General features: G+C 43.9%; 4 protein-coding genes across 17 annotated transcripts in view; 2 read left to right on the top strand and 2 right to left on the bottom strand.

The window, feature by feature from the left end:
- The window catches only part of AFF4 (ALF transcription elongation factor 4), a 96,687-nt gene extending 90,641 nt beyond the window's left edge, over positions 1-6,046 (top strand). For all 5 annotated transcript variants that reach the window (XM_047834457.1, XM_047834536.1, XM_047834670.1 and 2 more), the window contains one exon: positions 243-6,046. In XM_047834457.1, the coding sequence (XP_047690413.1) occupies positions 243-370 (128 nt within the window). In that variant the 3' untranslated portion in view covers positions 371-6,046. The remainder of the gene's footprint in view (positions 1-242) is intronic.
- GDF9 (growth differentiation factor 9) lies at positions 1,686-20,052 on the top strand. Of its 10 annotated transcripts, none has more exons than XM_047835587.1 (4): positions 1,686-1,696; positions 14,759-14,897; positions 16,922-17,117; positions 18,769-20,052. In XM_047835587.1, exons 3-4 carry the CDS (start codon positions 16,985-16,987, stop codon positions 19,731-19,733), a joined length of 1,098 nt encoding a protein of 365 aa, XP_047691543.1. In that variant the 5' UTR covers positions 1,686-1,696; positions 14,759-14,897; positions 16,922-16,984; the 3' UTR covers positions 19,734-20,052. The 10 variants fall into 10 exon arrangements, with proteins under 10 accessions (XP_047691543.1, XP_047691638.1, XP_047691191.1 ...); XM_047835414.1 differs by lacking the exons at positions 1,686-1,696; positions 14,759-14,897 and adding exons at positions 14,460-14,547; positions 15,956-16,049; XM_047835682.1 differs by lacking the exons at positions 1,686-1,696; positions 14,759-14,897 and adding an exon at positions 14,312-14,407.
- On the bottom strand, positions 6,659-8,931 carry LEAP2 (liver enriched antimicrobial peptide 2). The gene is made up of 3 exons (XM_047835949.1): positions 7,598-8,931; positions 7,232-7,371; positions 6,659-6,939 (listed from the first exon to the last, which is right to left on the bottom strand). Exons 1-3 carry the CDS (start codon positions 7,652-7,654, stop codon positions 6,903-6,905), a joined length of 234 nt encoding a protein of 77 aa, XP_047691905.1. The 5' UTR covers positions 7,655-8,931; the 3' UTR covers positions 6,659-6,902.
- LOC125152993 (cytochrome b-c1 complex subunit 8) lies at positions 12,916-14,162 on the bottom strand. Its single transcript, XM_047835820.1, has 3 exons — positions 14,096-14,162; positions 13,790-13,957; positions 12,916-13,114 (listed from the first exon to the last, which is right to left on the bottom strand). Exons 2-3 carry the CDS (start codon positions 13,941-13,943, stop codon positions 13,020-13,022), a joined length of 249 nt encoding a protein of 82 aa, XP_047691776.1. The 5' UTR covers positions 13,944-13,957; positions 14,096-14,162; the 3' UTR covers positions 12,916-13,019.
- Positions 20,053-20,618: the final 566 nt, after the last annotated feature.

Raw genomic sequence — 20,618 nt, 5'->3', positions numbered from 1 at the left:
TTAATGCCTAACCATACGGTCTGTTGGAAACGTTCATGACTTAGAGAAAATAATGTAGCTTGAAAGACAGAGACTATGGGATGGATGGTTTGTTCTAAAACGTGGATGGTCATCATTTTAATGCAGGCGGGAATCTTTTTTTTGACTTCCTATGAATACTGTTTTACAGTCTAGACCAAACTTTTAAAGCAGTGATTGGGGAGAGCATGTGTATCATTTAATGACTCTTTTTGGTTTTCTAGAATTCTTTGCTGAACTGGATAAAGTGATGGGCCCTCTCATCTTTAATGCAAGCATCATGACAGACCTGGTTCGATATACCCGGCAGGGACTGCACTGGCTTCGCCAGGATGCCAAGTTGATATCTTGAACTGAACACATTCTCGTTGCCTCTGATTTTCTCCACAACACTGTGTCACATCACGAAGGAAAACTGCCATAACATGCCACCTAGTCGACACTAAGAATGAGGAATGGTTTTTTCCTCCCTGGTTCATGTGTTGTTGTTATTTATAACCCAAAGCCATGATGTCAGTTGACCCCTTTAATATTCCCAATATGGAAAATTATTTAAATGTTTTTAAATCTGCAGCACATTGCTAAGACGGTTTCGGTGATCTGTAATAAGATTGAAATTCCAGCTGCAATTCATAACTAATCAATTGAAATCCTATTTATTTTAATTTTTTTTAAGTTCCCAGATTGGGGCTAGTTTAAAACTTAATTATTTCTGCTTATGAATTTACTCTGTTGAAAATTTAGCCTAAGTTTAATGTAGGCATTTTTATTTATATACTTTTGGGAGCTTTGTTACCTAATGTCTTTTTGTGGTAGCTCTTCTAAGAGTAAGAGTTGGTTCATCTAAAACGTGGACGTGTTCTTTCTGTACCTACTACCTGATATTATTTTAAATCGTAACTACAATTTGCAGAATTTATACTTAGTATTAAGGATATTCTTCTACACATGAAAATCATTTAAATATGAGAAGATGACATTCTCCAGAGAGAAGATGAAATGTGTCTGATTCGGTATGCATTACTTCCGGAACTGTGAATGTGTGTTAATAACACTATAGCAATCACAAGGTGACTATAGCTTGCATTTAATGCATTACAAAAGAGGGCAGGTAAACTTTCTAGGAGACGGATGTCGTGTGAAGGGTTTCATAAAAGGACAATCTTGAACTTCATGGATTTTGCTAAAACCATGTGTTCTTTTTTGTTGCTAATAACTTGACGGTTTTGAAACAGAGTTAAGTTACTGAGGGACAAACAATGATCCAGCTCCCGGGGATGTTGCCTGTATCTCTTTCGGTGATGGTGTTTGAAGGGTTAAATCTCTCTTTAGAATTCTTATTTGTAAAATGTTTTTGCCACACTAGATTGTGATGCTCTCATGGGAGCATGCAGTGACTAATGCAGGAATGGGCTGGAGCTTTGCTGTGTGTGCTTTTGCTGTACAACTTACAGTTTATAATGCCTGAGGTAGAGATGACGTTCTCCTTTTAGACTTGTCTTGTATTGACTGCCTTTGTATTATGAGGGCCCCCTCACCAATGATTTGTGTTTCCGATGGGATCAGAAAATTCACACTAGAAAAGTATCTAATTTAGTTCAATGTTAGCTCTCTTGGGAAGGGGAGGGGAGCAGGGGTAGAGCTTAAGAAGCCAGCTCTGTAAGAGTTGTGTATCAGAGTACCTTCCCTGTAAGGTGCATATAGGCGTTAAAAGCGAGAAACGTACCGTCTGTCATGCCCCTTTCGTGCCCCTATCATGTCTGGTGTGCCTTAAATCTTACCTTTGAATGAAACCTTTATGGATTGTTTACAGATGAAGTTTTACACTAGGACCAGATCACCCATATGGTTGGTCTTCAGCAGTAATAATGTTAAATTCTCTTTACTTTTTAATCTTCCTTTAGGGTCACATAAAGATTAATTATTTCAGAAAAGCTAATGCTTTGGTACATGACTTAGTCTAACCTGTTGGGTAATGCTGCTTCAAAAAATAGTTTATCCTTTTCCCCATTCCAAAAATGAATCCATCCAATCAGAAAAAAGGATTGCCCTGCTATTTACAGATGATTGCTAAGGTTTGAAGTGGGAAAGACGGGATAGAAAATCTCGCAAGCCCAGTGGTGCAGTGAGTCCTCTGTGTTTGAGTCTTTTTTACACTCATTTCTGAAGCTAGTGAACCCTCATTGTCCTGTGGTTCAAATTTATAGAGCGTTTTAACTGTTTTGTACCTCGGGTTGTTTTTGCATGTCGCTGAAGATTGGAATCTAGAAATTTGGTTGAATTTAACTTTTTTCCCTTAGAGAAGTTGCCTCTGAAATCTTTCTGACTTCATCTTAGTATGTTTTAGGAACAGTTTTCCTTAAGAGGACGACTTCTCAGTGATTTAGGGTAGTTATTGAGAAACTCATCCCTGTTAATCAAGTAGTTGTTTGTCCTGTCCTTCTCTGATTGCTCTTACTCTGATTCCTTAATTTGCAGTGATGTCTTAGAAAGGGATTAAGTGTCCTCTGAGCGTTTATACTTTTCAGCAACAGCAGCCAGCTGGGTACCTCTGAATTCCAGTGTGTTCTAATCTCTTGTGTGTCCTGAAAGGCAGCAGGAGTGTTTCTGGGGTCACACTGATACTTGGTTAAAATATAGTTTCCTGCATGTTTTCTGGTGCTGCTCTAAGTTAATTCTCTCTCTGTAAAACTGTTCATTCTTAGAGAATGAATTTTTCAAGCTTTTCATCGTGGAGGGATTTTTCCCACCAGGTGGTAATGGGCAGTGGATCAAAATCGTATCCTAAATAATTGAATTTTTAATGTAATAGTCTGTGGAAACACCACTCCCTTCCCTCTGTGTCCATCTCCTCCAAAGTTGTCTGTGTCTTCATCTGCTCCAGCACAGACTTTGGACTCCTTTATAGGCCACCGTTCCTCCTTCCTCAATAGGTGTCTTCACTGTTCTGTAACCATTTAAACCTGAATTTGACAAGTGGCTAAAAACTTACTTCGTCTGAGACTTGTACTTAATATATAGTTAATTATAGAAGTAGCAACTATTTAAAAAAACTCTATTGACTGCTCTTTAAGACCACACTTGTATGCCAGGAGGCAGCAGCCTACACCATTGGACTCTTCACAGGCATCCAGTGGACAGTGGATGAAGTTGTCACATGGTAGTTTTGCCCATCCTGGGCTGGGCTGTGGGGAACACTCCCCTCCAGGTGATTCAAGCTTCCACAGTCCAGCCCGGGGCCAGTCTGGCTGGGGAGCATTCAGCCCATTTCTTGCCTCAGGGCCACCTTTTCCTGGGCAAGTAGCCAAGAACTAACTTTATAAGAAATGAGTATTTCAGATCAATCTTCAGCTATAGTTGCTGAAGAGTGGAGAAGCTTGACCATCACGAATTTAATTCTCCAACGTAAAAGCAGTGTAGAGTAATGTGTGCACGTGCCCACAACATGCCTGTGTTCCGGGTAGCTCTCGCACTGGTGGATCCATAGGCATCTGGGCTGCGCTTTGCATTCACTTGTGGCTTTATTAGATTCACTGTTGTTGTTGTTTTTAATTGTTGTTTTTTTCTTTTTCTTAAAGAAAGGTTTAATCAGCTAGATCAGACAAGCATCATTTTGTACTTAATGACAGAAACTTTGGGAAATTATATTCACTGAGTGAGCTTGCATTGTGAAGCAAGAGCCTACAAAGGCACCTGTTCTAAACGAAAGTTCTGGTTCTGGAGGCTCGCAGCACTCTGGAGTTTCAGAGCAGCCAGTGGTTGCTCCAGTCAGTGATGCCTGATTGTGTAGAGGAGAGGTACACTGTGCACTCTTCCTAGGCGTAAGGGTATGCAACTTTGGATTTTAAAATTATGTACACATACACACTTTATATATATGTATGTATGTATGAAAACATGAAATTAGTTTGTCAAAAATGTGTGTGTTTAGTACTTTAGCTTAGTGCAACTATTTCCACATTATTTATTAAATTGATCTAAGACACTTTCTTGTTGACACCTTGAATATTAATGTTCAAGGGTGCAATGTGTATTCCTTTTAGATTGTTAAAGCTTAATTACTATGATTTGTAGTAAATTAACTTTGAGAATATATTTGAGCCCTTCTGTAGTATAATAAGGGCTCTTACAGGGTGGGAAGGATTTTAATTTTCCAGTTGCTAATTGAACAAAATGGCCTCATTATGTATTTTGAATTATAGGAGTTTGCCTCTGGGTCCCAGGAACATCTGATGGGAATGACTGTTTCAGGCAGATTGTGATGATTTTTTTTAAACCTAAGTAAATCCAGAAGCAAAGCATTTCATATTCATGTAGACTCCTATAACTCATATTCCCTAGTTATGTGGAACACAGATTTCATTTCAGTTTTCATGTATTTACATGTTGGAGAGGCAGACTTTTTTTCCAATAATAAATAACATTGCACATCTAAGGTTGCTATTCAGTAAAATAAATAGAGATAAGTGTCAAATTATTTGGAATATGTAGTGACAAGAGGCCAATGTTTTTTGTGAGCTTGTCTTTGACATACTCCATAACGGAGAAATTCAGTTTAGACATCGAGACCCTAGAACCAGGCTGGCAAGTGACAGGAAGGAAGTTAGTAGTAGTACGTAAAGCAGATGCTGATTCTGTTCAGTTGAACCGTATGGTTAATTAAAGTCACTGCTCTAGAAAAGCAACGGAAGAATATCTAAATCCCTTCTTTTTGATGGAATCTGGTTACAGAATATGGCATTAAAGTTAAGTCTAAACCGAGTCTTACAGATCTTTAAGCATCCTAAAATAGCAGCCTAAAGTAATCATCACATAATGAAGTTGACTTTCGGAATGTCAGCATTGACCTCTCCTTGCCACCATTGCTCAGCTAAGCATAAATTGCCATTCTTAAAAAGAAGCAAACAAAAAAGCTTCCTAAATGAGCATGGAAAAAAAGCTCCCACCCAGAAATTCTAGTAATATGCAGTTTTTGACCTGTTACTGTTTCCACGTGGGGTTTCTTTTCAGCTTTCAACCACTGGAATTTTCTACTGGCTATGTTCCTCTCTGGAAAATATGTTTGGAAATGCTGCCTTTCAAATCAATGCCATGGTTATCCATACTGTTGAGTTTGTTGTTACTGTTCAAGAAGTGTCCCCCTTTTAAAACTTTATGCACACACCTGGCAAATCACTGACATGAGCGTTCAACAGTACTGGGGTTTGGGGGGGGGGGGGGCGGGGCTCACCAACAGAGCTGGCCCGGATGGCAGTGCCTAAAAAGGCACTACTTTTGAGGACCAGATGTGAGGTAGGTTGGTTAGCACGGTTATGAAAATTTCTATCTAGCCTCCGTTTTGAATGATTTTAAGAAATTTTGTATATGGAGGATGGAAATGCTTATATATTTATTGAATCCTTTTATCTTATTTGACATTAAAATTATTTGGTGAATAACGGTTTGATATTTGGGGAGGGTTTTGGAGGGGAAGCAATGCCGCTGATAAAAAGCCTTGTTGATTTTGCAGAAAGGTACTGTTAGTGTCTGATAGGATGCCTTTGTTTTGTACATGATCCAAATCTTTGTTTTACATTTCTTTTATCCAAAATATTTAAGCATCTGACATTTTCAACCAAAATTTCAATTATATACTGTGATTTTTATTTGTTGCAATACATTAAAATTTCAGAGGTACTTTGGGGCTCAAAAGCTAGGATTTCTAAGTATGTGCATTTCACATAATAAAGCTGTTAATGGTGAGCAAAGTATTATATACTAACTAGATTTTTCCACATCTGTATAGTATATTATATGTATTTTGTGGTATTGAGATTATAGAAAGTTTAGAGTGTCAAACATGCGTTTAATGTGTATTTTTAAACAAATTTATGGCAATTAAAATATTTGGAGACAAGGGTATCACATTTCAATTTGTAAAGATCTTTTTAACTCTACTGTGTCATTAAGATGCTTTGTATAATGCCAAACCATAGCTGGAGAAACTAAGTTTAATAAATATCAAATAGATTTTCTGTATTAAAGTTTATAAACACTGTGCTCTTTAAACTTCTTCAACTCTTACTCTGCCTTTTCATGTAATTTCTCTTTTGTAGCTTAGTGTCTACTGCTTCTCTGCTTGAAGAGTCTGGTCCCCTAGTCCGGCTCTCCTTTTCTGATGACAGAAATTCTGAACTTGCTGGCCATGCATCCTTTTGCGTAGATCACAGTTCACCCTGCTCCAGTAGAACTCAGAAAAGTCTTTTCTGCTGTTCTTGGGGGCTTGGGTTTTATTGTTTTATTAAACTAGATTTTTTTCTTCCAGTCCTGCCTCCTTTTCAGTCATAGACAGACTTGGGCCCATCGTCGGGCAGTAAGTGCCGACACTGCCCATGTCTGAGGCCTTGCTGAAGAGTTCTGACCTGGAGCGAAGGGCTGGGATCCAGGGCCACAGCTTGTGAACTTGCCAACGCTGATCCTCTGGCTCTTACGAAACTTTTCTCTTGCAGCCTGCCATTGTGTTCTTTATTTCTTACATGTTCACTTTCACTGTCCTTTCCAGATTGAGTAGTCTGTTACTAGGCAATGTTGAGGTTTTTCTGTAGCATACAAAATGAATCCTTTTTCCCCTCAAAAACTTGAATTTGAGACTGAAAATTTCAGTTTGAGACGTTTAATAGTATACATAGAAAAATAAACTCTAAATTGACAAGTTTAGTTAAGCTTATCTACATATCATTCTAAGAAGAAACGGAGACCAGTTTAAAGCATATATCTGTCTTTAAATATTAAAAACACAAAACTGCTTCACTTAAGTGTCTCCAGCCAAAATGCAGTTCATCAATATTCCATAGAATGGAGCATTGTGTAGGTGAATGCTGTCCTCTTTTCCCCCGGTGTGTACGTCATTCCTGGGCCACACTTAGGGAACAGCGTCTTTTTCTTAAGGAAAAGAAAAGGTGGTTTTTAAGACAAAGGTTTAGCAGTGCCCAGAGACATGTCTTCTGTGTTTCCTTCCTCTCCTGGCTCTATCTAACCTCAGGATAGACTGCAGAAAGGAAAGGCACCACCTTGCATGCTAACTTTGTTGAGCTGTTCTTGGTTCTCAAGTCCTGAGGGATTCTCCATGGAACTCCCGGCTACAGCCCAGGCAGTCGCCTCTCCCAGTTTTATTCTTAAGATCTGTGTGTGTGCTCTTCTGTCCTCTGCCCTTCTCCCAAGTTTTTGGAGTTACCTGCACAGCCTCGTGATACACTCAGAATCGTCTCTGCAAGAGGATCCGATGGGCCTGAGGGAAACCCCTCTCCAAAATGGAGTCATTCTCCGTGGCCTTCTCTTTGTTGAACTCGGTTCCAGCATGGGGGAGCCATCTACCTGTAGGGCAAAGACCAGTAAAGTTCAGGCATGGAAGAGGTGACCCCTTTCTGTACACCTTGGGAGAATGCTCACTGCCAGGATGCTGTAGACTCAGAGCAGAGGGACTTTTCCTCAAGGGCTGAGTCTGGTTCTCAAGTTTGGCCTACAATCCCCCCTCCCCCCCCCCCCCCCCGCCACACCCACCCCTCCACACCACCACAATCCCTGTACACCCACTTCTTACCTGGTCCAACAGCAGCAAGCAGATCATGAGCGCCGCAAAGAGTTTGAGATGCCACATCTTGACAGAGGGAGGCTGTTGGAGCCTGAAATCCGGGGGCAGTTCCCACTTCCTTTTATAGACTGAAATTCACCACTTTTATGGTTGCCAGGTGAGATGGGGGCAAAGTTTATATTTGCAACCACGGTCGATGTAATAAGTTAATGTCTACCAGAGGAATGTGCTCAAGGCCTGCCTTTCAGGCACGTTGTATTTACTGATCCCTCATTTGGACTTTGAGTGATTATGTTACTGGCTTGGACGCTATTACCCATTTTACCAAAAGCACCACCCTCTCCTTCCCTTTGAAAGCCACGTGAAGCCACTGAGGGAAACCAGGCACCTAGCCACATTTTGATTCCAAAATAGCTTAGTGAGGTCACCGTAATCAAAATAAAATTCTAATAGTGAGGTCTTCAGAAATAGTGTTGACCCCTTTTCAGACTTGTCTAGGAAAGAAGTACCAGTCTATCATGTTGCAGGCAATTGGATAAGGCCCTTAGCTCCCTTCTTTGGGAAGTTGCTTCAGCATATGTGATCTAACAGTGGCCCCAGATCCCCCTTTTGTACAGATGGACTCTCATCCAGTTATCTGCTCCGGATCATCCCACTAGAAGAATGGACCCAGCTGTGGCAAGTTCAAAGTCTGGCCTACCTGCCTTTTCCCAGGGGAAGGGCAATCAAGACTGATGTGGGACTTACTTGAACTATGGGTGAATAGAATGAATGAGTATAGGTGGTTTTGTTTTTCAAAATGTGAATGAGTTCTTAGCAGGGGTCCTAAATCAGTGGGATTGCTTGATGGTGGTGACATATTACAGCAATCCTGGAATTACAGGCTTTCTGCCCAGTAGGTGACTGGGATCATCTGCAGAGCATAGCCTTCTAGCAGCCTCAGGGGAGCAGGCCTAGGGCTGAGATATTGCCAAAGCACAAAACATCCATCAGCTTCCGTAGGAACAGCTGCAGATTGCTAGAACAAGAAAGTGCGTGTACCTAAGTCATGAGGTGTTATGGGTACTCCTTAAATGACATGGGCATTTTGATAAATGTGGGGGAAAGAGCTGTAACTTATGAGTAAGATTGATAGGACTTCCGATCCCTCCTATGACCTGGAAGGTTAAGCCAAGACAGATGTAACAAGATTCCTTGGTGTCTCCCTAAAAACTTGGCTGATACGGGGTCCCTGGGTGGCTTAGTCGGTTGGGCAACCGACTTCAGCTCAGGCCATGATCGCACAGGTCGTGAGTTTGAGCCCTGCATTGGGCTCTGTGCCGACCGCTCAGAGCCTGGAGCCTGCTTCAGATTCTGTCTCCCCACTTCTTTGTCCGTCCCCTGCTCACACACTGTCTCTGTCTCTCTCAAAAATAAATATTAAAAAAAAAAAAAAAAAAAAAGCTTGGCGGATACCTCTTTCCAAGGCCCTTATCATCAGGATGGGTATTTGGTTTGAGGTTGCCTGTTCTGCAGGGTAAAGTGGAGGAGACGCAGAACAGCAGAAGATAGGACAGCATAGATGCCAATCGTCTTATTGAGGGAGCAGAGGGTGGGAAGATGGACCTCAGAACTGGAGCTAGGGGAGTGGGGTGTGGCCACAGATCTGACGGTCCTGGTCCCAGTCCACTGATGACCGTGCAGCCAGGCCCTGAGGGAGACACCACTACTTGCACTTTAGGAACTTGAAGAAACAGCCTAGCTGGTTGCTCCTTCCCCTTAGGCCTGAGCTTGGATGTTGAATCAGCCCAGGTAGGGGCTTAACCAGGAACCTCTGTGGAGTGGGGAAGAAGCTATGTGATGACCTAGTGAACATTGGGTAAGAACACAAATCTGATTAGATAAGCAAAAGACTGACAACGTGATGTCCTAGAGACAGGTCTGTGGCCTCCGTGCCAGCCTCCCCTTAAAGAGCATGATCTGCCAAATGGGATTTGGAAACTGCTAGTTCCAAACATGGTTTCTCCTCATCTTTCATTTCTGCCTTCCTCTACTCCAAGCAAAATCAAACTAGCCAATTCCCCAGGCAAGGAAAAGGCCTGAGGGTCCATTGTGTACAGGGGGATAAAGTCTTATGTATCATAATGAGTGTGACAGCACTGCAGAAGCCTTTGGGATTCAAGCCTCAATCTTGTTTGCCACCTCCCCTCCCAAGAGGAAAGTCCCATCAGTTCATTGCCCATGGAAGGAACCCCGGTTAGGAAAAGTATTCCAAAATGTGCCTACATTACCTCTGTAGTTGTTTAAGTTAAACATGGAGCAAAAACCAAAGTTTGAAAAGGAAAGTGGCATCTGGACAGCATGAAGCTGAAGTGACAGCCATTGTCCACAACCATCCCATAGCCCTTGAATAGCTGTGAATGCCTATTCCTGAAATAAATAAAAATAATCAATTGGCTCTGTACAGTCAAGTATTTGCTGAATGAATAAGCATACAACTACATCTTCCTCCAGCAGAAAGGTCTAAGCAGCCTTTAACAATCTCAGCCATAAAGAGAAAACAATGCTTGGCTGGGAGGCAGGAGCCTGGGGTCTGGGTTAACTGACCAGTGGTCAGTCCTTTCCCTTTGAGCTTCAGTCTCTTGTTCTCTCAGTGAGATGGGAGGAGATCTGAGACCTCTCAGCCACTGACATTTGGGGGGCGGGGGGGGTTTCAAATGATTAATTTACAAGAAGAAAATGAGAAGCATGTTGGATAGCTTATAGCTCGGTAACTCTGATTACAACTCCCAGGGATTTTCTGCTGCTGAGGTAAGTGCCGAGGATGAAATGAGAGAAAGAGGGTGTAGCTACATGAGCAGTTTGAAACACATTCCAGATGGAGAGGAGACCATTAGGGCTTGGCCGTAACTGGAGACTTTTTTGCTGTCCCTGAGCAGGACATGTCTAATAAAAAATGAAAGACTCTGAAATGGAAAAACTTTTCCAGGTAAAACTTCAACAAAGGGTCAAAGTGTATTTGCTTTTTTGCTGGCTGGAACTGGCACAGACTTCTGGCCCTACACTAGGTAGGCCTGCATCTCGAGGACTTTGTTGGCAAAGCGGAGTTCACTTCGATGCATTCTACAGCCCAGAGATAAGAGCCCTTGTGGGGGCGGGGCAGTGCTGAGGAAAAGAAGGGCTAGATGAGTTAAGTGGTTGTGCCCTGGAAGCAGAAGACTGAGCCACAGCCAGGGCTGGAGGCTCCAAGTGGGTGGGTTATAGGCATTAAGGCCCACGGCAGTGGTCCCCTTCTTCCTTAAGAGACTTTAAAAGTTCTTTTCTTTACAGTTCTCTGCAGATAGAATGGTCTCCAAAATAATCCCAGGTCCCAGTACAGTAGCACTGAGCTATGATAACTCAACACATCCCCACACACACCCCTTTAACCCACCGTCCCCATCACCCTGCTACACAGGGTTCCATGCCCCCCCAGCTTAGAGAAGGAAGAAGCCCTTTGGGGAGAGACAGCCTTCTGGCAGCCTTTAATAATTTTATTCAAAGCAGAACTTCAGTAAAAGATTGTAGCAGGGTCTTCTCAGAGCATTCCTGGGATAAAAAGGATTCAGACCCAGACTCAGGGCCTGATTTGTGCTGAAAAAGGGTTAAGTTTACTTTTGAGCTGTTATCTTTAAAGGAGTCAAGGAACCAAGAAGAAATAACATCTTGGGGTAAAATGGAGCCAAAAAGATGGGAGAGGGTAGCCATCTCCCCAAGGAAGTTTGAGGCTAGTCAGAGGGAAGAGGACAGGTTACTGGCCCATCAAGGCAGTGGCCCTCCCCTGGTGCCTGAACCTGTTGAAACTAAATAAAGTGAAGGAGGGGTACATTTACACCTTCAGGTCCACAGCTGCATCAGATTGTCAATAGTCTAGGACCCAAATACACAGCAAGTCCCGGGAACAAATTTGGACAGAGCCCAGGAAAACTGGACGTTTGGTGAGGCAATTTTCATCACATAGCTGTCCTTTGTTAAGCCTACCAGACACCTACTTATCTCTCATCTCACCATTACAACCCTATGGCTTTATATTAACACATTATCTTACTGGCAAAAAGTTCAAAGCTCAGGGATGCAGATTTCTTGCTTGTATCATACAGTGAAGAAACACAGGTTAAAGGGTATGCGCCCCAGTTCACCAGACTCAGAGGTTCTTTATCCTGCCACACAATCCAATTTCTATTAGCGTTTTTTGTTTCTAAGTATTTTAATCCTGGTTCCTAAAAGGCAAGAATAATTGTTAGAATAAAAGAGGGGCAACTGAGTGGCTCAGCTGGTTAAACATCTGACTTTAGCTCAGGTCATGATCTCGCAGTTTATGATTTCAAGCCCCGCACTGGGCTCTGTGCTGACAGCTCAGAAGCTGGAGCCTGCTTTGGATTCGGTGTCTCCCTCTCTCTCCCTACCCCCTCACACTCTGTCTCGCTCTAAAATAAACATTTTTTTTAAATAATAAAAAGAAAAGAAGGATAAAAAATACAGCCTGGGCCAGAAGCTGAACTACACTGGGAAAGTTGCTGCTCTGGACCAGCAGGAAGTGTCCTAAGAAGTGAGAAAGTTTCTAGAAATGGAGCAGGGAACCAGAAGCATGTAAACTACCCATACCTACCTCTACCATCTCCTGGTGAAGGGAAAGGGGCCTTTCTACTAAAAAGAGAATTCAAAGGCTCTAGAACAAGAGTAAACTTTTCAATAAAAGGCCAGAGAGTATTTTAAGCTTTCTGGGCCATATGTGATTAAAACCATTAGCAGCCTGGTACAAGAACAGGCAATTTGCTGACACCAGCTCTAGGGGCCAAGTGGTGATCTCACCCCTGCTTTTATAGCTGACTTCCCCTCTGGCTAAGGAAGGCCTGTCTTAGGAGGAAAGGCAGTCTAGCATGGCTTTAGAAGCATTAGTGTCAGACTCTACCATCATTGGTTGTGTCATTTAGTCAAATTACTCACTCTCATTGTGCATGTGTCCTCATCTGCAAAATGTGTGCAATAATGATAATTTTAAAAAAAAGGCAGGTGTGAGGTTTAAAGGCATGTGAAGGGCTGAGTATGTGACACACCGTAATTACAGTAGTGACCAGATCTTACTGTTATTAAGGGAGCAGACCCCTGGCAACCCGCAGTTCACAAATGATCTGCAGGAACACCTGCAGCTACTTTCTCGTAGATTACAGAACAAGCACTGAGCTCAGATCCTTCACCAAACTCACTAGAGAAACTGTTTAGGACTCATGCCAGGAAGGGGAGTTCACGAACTTGAATATTAGCAGTCACATCCAGGACTTGCTCACAGAAATGGAAAATGACAACGGTGCAGTCCATAAGAAGTTTATTATGTCTTCAAGACAGTACAGTGTCAACTCCTCTCCCAGAGAAGGGCTTTCAGACGAAGGGAACCATTATCCAGATGAGTGGCTCATTTGTCATTTTCATAAGCAGCCGGATTCTTCCTCTTGGATTTCTCAAACTCCTGGGTCCCCCAGGTATAGACAAGATAAAACCCTACAAACGCTTTAAAAATCAAAAGTGAGAGTAAGCAGTGCACCCATATAAGACACTGGGGTCCCAGTCTTCTTTTCTGACTCACTGCACGTTCTGCCCTCCTGTCTCTAGTTTCCAAGAAGCCACTTTTAAACCAGATGATGAAGGAAGGTTATATCACACACTCATTTTACAGGCGACCAAAATAAAGGGCCAGCCCAGGAAAATTTGTCACCAGACCTCCCCTATCTCTTTCCTGTTGCACATTTTAAATATTTTAATGAAATAATGAAGATAATTCACAGAAACTATGCACATAACGATGCACGTAACAGAAACACGTAAGTGAACACTTCTGTGATTTTTAGCAAATTCACAATGTTGTGCTAATTTTCATCACTACCTGATGCGGATGTAACACAAACAGTTCCTCGCTACTTAGTAGGTAAAGATGACCTCAGAGGAAGGCGCTGAAATCCCACAGGTGACCTTGCACGGGTCGTTTAAGTCGTCTGTGACTCAGTTTACTCATCGGTTAAGATAAGCAGGACGATATACTAGCACGAGGGCTTTCAGGAACACTCAGTGAGAAACGGGGCGTGTCGCAAGTTGCGGAGTGCCTGCCCTACCGACAGTGCTCACGCAAGGGACCCGCTGTTGGGGTGTGATGGAAGTCCAGCCCCCCTACCCGGCCAAGGCACTCACGCGGCAGGACGCGAAGGATGCACGCCCGCGTGCGGCGCAGCACGTTGGGGATACCCTTGCTGAAGTAGTGCGGGAAGGCGCGCTGCTCGAAGGGTGACAAGCTGTAGGTGATCACATGCCGCATCCGCGTCAGATGCCCAAACTCGCGGCCCATGGTCGTGACGGCGCCTGCAACACCGAGGGTCGACAGGCGCTTGCCTCAGTCTCCGGACGCGCCGCTTCCACCCAAGAGGTCCTCCCCGGCGCCCTCCATCCTTCCCGGCCCAGGCGCCGCCTCCACCCTCCCAGGGGCCACCACGACCGCACCTCACTCCCGCGCGGGGGTCACCTCGCCCTCCACAGTCTCGGGAACCACCAGCCTCCTTCCGTCACTTCCGCTAAGTGGAAGCCGCTCCGGGAGGCCGTGAAGTCACTTCCGGGGAATACCATTTTCCTGCCGTCTCCAGGGGGAGGCACCGTTGTTCCCCCTTCTGGAGAAGAGTGGCCGGGTCGGGTGGCCCCGTGGATTGGCTGGGCCAAGCGCCGGCTGCGGACTCCGCGGCGGCCTTTGGGGTCCTGGACTACCCGCCGACTATCTCAGCCCCTTGCCTCTCCGTGCGACGGCCGAGGGGAACTGAGGTGGAGAGAAAGGGGGCCAGCCGGCGTCAAAGGCGCTCCCGCCGAGGACCTATGGGTCCTGCGCCTGTGGAGGGCGCCCTGACGCCCGCCGTGGGGCCTCCCTACGTGACTGTGTGCGCTCTGGTCCGGCCGCTAAAGGGGTTCGGTTCTTTTCAGACCATCGGTGACGAGAATCAGAATCAGTACCAGGGGCTTGCATCCGGGGCTTTTCTCGGCTGCCGCGGTCATAGAATGCACTGGCGGGGCGTAGACTTTCCCTGGGTAGAATAATCACGTTTCCTCAGGTCGCGCCCCAGGAGTCTTCAAGAAATGGGGAAGCCGTTGATAACGGGCTGTTGATGGCGGTAGGAGGACAGAGGTCACCCCCGCAGCCGCCAGCTTCTCTCCGGAAGCGCTTTCTAAGGCGGGATACAGGGCGTCTTGTACATGTTTAGTTCATGGAATTGCCAGCCGTGTGTGTAGTAGGAGTAAGCTGTCATTCAAAGTTTAGGTGTGTTTTATGCGACCCTGCTTACCAGTCATGGGCCGGGAAGGCTTGGTTGGCATAGGCAATGAACTTAAAATTTGGAAACATAAAATTTGAAACAGTTTCATCAACCTAGGTGCTGCACAGACTGGTTCTCTCTTGTACCAGGAGTGTGGGTTGATTTCCTTCCAGTGTGATCTCATGGGTGGCGCTGGATATGCATTCGTTTCAGCCTCTTGTGGTGCACCTTCGTCCCATTTCTCTAAAACATCATCTCTCACCTAGTCTCAGCTCCAAGGCAAGAACATAAGTACTTACATAACAAGAACAAAAACACCTCGCAAATTCTATCATATGAGTAACAAAAAACAACCTGCAAACATCTCTAAACCTTTCAACCTACATAGGTACAGATGAATATGTAGATGAAAGTAAAGAATCAAGGTATTATATTCTAAAATTAGTCAAGGTCTGGGGCGCCTGGGTGGCTCAGTCGGTTAAGTGGCTGACTTCAGCTCGGGTCATGATCTCACGATTGTTCTTCTTCGTGAGTTGGAGCCCCACAATGGGCTCTGTGCTGACAGCTCAGAGCCTGGAGCGCGCTTTGGATTCTGTGTCTCCGTCTCTCTCTGCCCCTCCCCTGCTCATGCTCTGTCTCAAAAATAAGCATTAAAGATTTTTTTTTAATGTGTCAAGGTTAAAGGTGATGTCCATTTTAAAGCATATTGCAGCATTCCAAGTACATATTTTTTTTTAATTTTTTTCAACGTTTTTTTAATTTATTTTTGGGACAGAGAGAGACAGAGCATGAACAGGGGAGGAGCAGAGAGAGAGGGAGACACAGAATCGGAAACAGGCTCCAGGCTCCGAGCCATCAGCCCAGAGCCTGACGCGGGGCTCAAACTCACGGACCGCGAGATCGTGACCTGGCTGATGTCGGACGCTTAACCGACTGCGCCACCCAGGCGCCCCCCAAGTACATATTCTATACGAAGTTCCCTAAGAGAATTGGGCCATCCAATAGTTCTCTGTTCTCTGGGATTTCCATGCCAATTGTGACTTTTTTCTCTCCAAATCCACAGGCAGTAATTATTCTAAGCACCTGGGAGCCAGAGAGGTGATGAGAGTGAAGGAAGAGCAAGAGTGAACCCAATACCATAAATTGAATACCAACAGGTTTTCGTATCATCATGAATAATTAGCTTTTTTCCGTGCTTTGGAAGTTTCAGCAAGCACCTAGGGAACATTTTAAGAATCGTAATCCCAAAAAAGAGATGGTTTGGGGGCGCCTGTGTGGTTCAGCCGGTTAAGCGTGGGATTTCCACTCAGTTCACCATCTTGTGGTTCGTGGGTTTAGGCCCTGCTGCTCCACGCTCTCAAGGCAGAGCCTGCTCTGGATCTTCTGTCTCCGTCACTCTCTGCCCCTCCCCCGCTCCCCCCCCCCCTCAAAAATAAACATTAAAAAAAAGTTAAAAATTTTTAAGGGGGAGTTTTAAGGTCATTTCTCAATTTCTGTTGGTCTTTCAGCTTGCATAGGTAGTCCACCTACGCAATGCTAACTTAAGAGGTTTTAAATGAATGCCAGAACAAAAAGGAGAGGAAAGCTAAATCACCAGATACATCAGTATCTAATGAGCACAAGTTGGATAGATAGGATGTTATCAGATGTTTGATTCACAGCTGATAAGAATTATCTTCAGGTACCCATCCTTGAGGTCTGATTACAGAATTGACCCTAGCCCACCCACACACCTAAAATTTATTTAAGAGACCAACCTAAGCTCTTCCTGGCTTTTAGGAAGAAGACTGGTATGGGGAAATGTATTCCTTGCTAGTTCTTCCAGGCCATGGCGCTTCTCAGCAACTTTTTCCTTTGGTTTTTCTGCTTTTCCTGGCTGTGTTTTCCTATTAGTCTTTGTTCTCGGGCTTCTACAGGAGAAGTTCAGATTGCAGCGGGTGCTGAATGGGAAGCTAAGGCTGAACCTTGGTCCTTGGTGCAGCCTCTAGATGAAAAAGACAGATTGGGCTTCCTTCCTCCTCTCTTCAAGGTTCTGTATAATGGGCAAGGTGATGCCCCTAGGCTGCAGCCAGACTCCAGAGCTTTGCGTTACATGAAGAGACTCTATAAGTCCTTTGCTACCAAGGAGGGGATCCCTAAATCCAACAGAAGTCCTCTCTACAACACTGTTCGGCTCTTCACATCTTATGCCCAGCACAAGCAGGCTCCTGGGGACCAGGTGACAGGTGTGTAGGAGTGGATTGGTGAATGGGTGGTGGAAAGATGATAAAGTAGTTTGCGTTTCGGTTAAAGAAACAGATTGGGTTTGTTCTTTGAATTGCAGTTTACTTTGCATAATATTCAATAACCAAAATCAAATGTGGTACTTGATCTTATGGTTTTAATATCTTCATGGATTAAGGGGTGGCGAGTCTCCTAGGATAGATAGGGTAGAGTTAGAGGGGACTTAATAGCTCTAAAGACTGAGGAGTGTTTTGTTGGAACTCAGCATCTTGTCCAAGGTCACAAAGTCAAGACTGGAAACCCGGTGTCTTGACCTCTCTTTGTTCTTCCCCTTTTACCACTGCTAACCTGGAAATGTGTCTAAAATATCCCCTAGCTATTTACTGCATTAATTGGGATGTTTTCCCCTTGTTTGTTGCTGTCTGTAAGAGGAAAGCTGGAGTCTCCATTTGGAACAGTAGGTCCTCACAACAAAGTGTTAGTCAACAGTCTGACTCAGCACCTTGGTATTGTGTGTGAAAAAGAAGTGCTTTAAAAAAAGATCAAAAAACAAAAACCTAAATTCACTACCTCATGACCAAAACTGTGCTGACCCAACAAGTCAGGTGGGGCGGTTTAAAATCTTTTCTTCTTCCTTGATGTTTTTTATAGTGCTTTTAGAGCCTCGATTATCAATCTCAAGTGTTCGAATTACATGATTAAATTTTCTTCATTGATCCTGTTCATTGGGCTTAGAAAGTCTTCTTAGCAAGCTTGGTGGGGTTTTTTTTGTTTTTTTGTTTTTCAATATATGAAGTTTATTGTCAAATTGGTTTCCATACAATACCCAGTGCTCATCCCAAAAGGTGCCCTCCTCAATACCCATCACCCACCCTCCCCTCCCTCCCACCCCCCATCAACCCTCAGTTTGTTTCTCCATTTTTAAGAGTCTCTTATGCTTTGCCTCTGTTCCACTCTAACTTTTTTTTTTCCTTCCCCTCCCCCATGGGTTTCTGTTAAGTTTCTCAGGATCCACATAAGAGTGAAAACATATGGTACCTGTCTTTCTCTGTATGGCTTATTTCACTTAGCATCACACTCTCCAGTTCCATCCACATTGCTACAAATGGCCATATTTCATTCTTTCTCATTGCCACGTAGTACTCCATTGTGTATATAAACCACAATTTTTTTATCCATTCATCATTTGATGGACATTTAGGCTCTTTCCATAATTTGGCTATGGTTGAGAGTGCTGCTATCAACATTGGGGTACAAGTGCCCCCTATGCATCAGTACTCCTGTATCCCTTAGGAAGCTTGGTGTTTTTAGGACCGCTTTCTCTCCAGGCACTTGCCAAGAGAAAAATATTTATTAGCTTCTGTATGTTTGGAGCAAATGATTGAGGTTGTGGAACGATAGTTGTTTTTATTCACCACCAAAGCTGTTCTGATTTTGTGATGATAAAATACCTGCTTGTAGTTGCTGGCAGTTAGTTATGGAAGAAAGCTCTCACTCGCATTTTCTCTGTAACCCCCCTCCCTCACTTGTTGAGGCTGGATGAAGAGAGGAAGAGAAGGGAGAAAGCACTATGATCAAGTATTAATGCTGTGATTTGACTTGCTATTTCGTTTTTGTATTCAAGCACAATTCGTGGGTTGTTTTTCTTCTCAGGAACCGTACCATCCGTGGACCTGCTATTTCACCTGGATCGTGTTACTGCCGTTGAACACTTCATCAAGTCAGTCTTGCTATTTACTTTCAGCAACCCCATTTCCTTTTCTTCTGCTGTGAAATGTGTGTGCAACCTGGTGATGAAGGAGCCCAAGTCTTCTAGCGGGAACCCCCAGAGAACTCCATCCTCATTGACCTTTGACTCCCAGTTTGAATTTAGAAAGAAATACAGATGGATTGAGGTGGATGTGACTGCTCCTCTTCAGCCTCTAGTGGCCTCCAACCAAAGAAACATTCACATGTCTGTAAATTTGACCTGTGTGAAAGCCCAGCTGCAGCCTCCTTCAGCACGTGACAGTCCCTTTAACGTGACTCTTCTGGTGCCCCCCTCACTGCTTTTATATCTGAACGACACGAGTGCCCAGGCTCATCACAGGTGGTATTCCCTTCACTATAAAAGGAGGCCTTCCCAAGGTGCTGGCCAGAAGAGAGGGCTGTCTGCCCGTCCCCAGGGAGAAGAGTCAGCTGAGGCTGTACGACCTTCCCGTCATCGGAGAGGTCAGGAGACTATCGGCTTGGAACCTCAGAAGCCTCTGGTTCCAGCTTCTTTCAATCTGAGCGAATACTTCAAACAGTTTCTTTTTCCCCAAAACGAGTGTGAGCTCCATGACTTTAGACTTAGTTTTAGTCAGCTGAAGTGGGACAGCTGGATCGTGGCCCCACACAGATACAACCCTCGATACTGTAAAGGGGACTGTCCAAGGGCACTTGGACATCGGTATGGCTCGCCAGTTCACACCATGGTGCAGAATATCATCCATGAGAAGCTCGACTCCTCAGTGCCAAGACCCTCCTGTGTGCCTGCCAAATACAGTCCTCTCAGTGTTCTGACCATTGAGCCAGATGGCTCAATCGCTTACAAAGAATATGAAGATATGATAGCCACTAAGTGTACCTGTCGTTGATACTGGGTTCTCTAAACTAAAACCTGGAGCCTCTTCGGCAAAGAAATGCCGTGCACCTCTCTGTGCCTTCAGGAGAAAGTTCCACGTGTCAAATCTCAATGTAGTATGTCTTGTATAAGGTGGAGCCTGTGTAGATGAGCACATTCTGTGGCATCTATCCATGGAAAGTGGTAACATCTTCCTGTTTAATTTCCGGGTGTAAATGAACTGTAATTATTTTGGAGGGCCCTAAATTTCTTTCCCGTCAATGATTTTTTTTTTCTTGACGTTGGTATCAGAGTGCAGTAGTTGTAGTTAATGGAAGAATAAATCCCTCTCAGTGGCATAATGTTCTGTGTGCTTTTTTCTTTTCTTTTTTTTTTTTTTAAGGATTGATTTTAAATGGCTCTTGGGGAGGGAGAAGTGTATCTACAAGCTAATCTTAACTTATCTTTTTCAGAGTAAGAGGCTAGCTTATCTTACTGGGACTAGAGAGTAAGCATGTAACCCATGACTGTTGGATCAGTGTGATGGATGCGCAATATGTAATTCAGCTCATTAGGCATATAAATAGGGTGGTTCACCTCAAACAAGATAACATTTGTCCAATTTGTTGAAAGGAAATTGCCTTGCAGATTTTTAGGAGAAAATGTAAAGATTTTTAACTATTTTTTCCCTTACATATTTAAAATCTCTGACCTTACAGAATGAAGTCAAGGAGTGTTTCTTTCCTTTTTGCTCTAAGCTTGGTTTTGCAGATTTTCCTCAGCTCTCATCACTGAACCCCCACAAATTTTTTCCAGGTGGATTTGGGACTTTTGCCACTAAACTCACCTGGCAGTGATTAGGTTACATTACAGAGCAAGCCTTGTTTGGATATGATGGCTTATATGTCAGTTTTCAATA

This window comes from Prionailurus viverrinus, chromosome A1, assembly GCF_022837055.1.
Source record: "Prionailurus viverrinus isolate Anna chromosome A1, UM_Priviv_1.0, whole genome shotgun sequence".
NCBI lineage: Eukaryota > Metazoa > Chordata > Mammalia > Carnivora > Felidae > Prionailurus > Prionailurus viverrinus.
The sequence above is the reverse complement of the archived record's forward strand: the minus strand, read 5'-3'. Positions and strand labels throughout refer to the sequence as shown.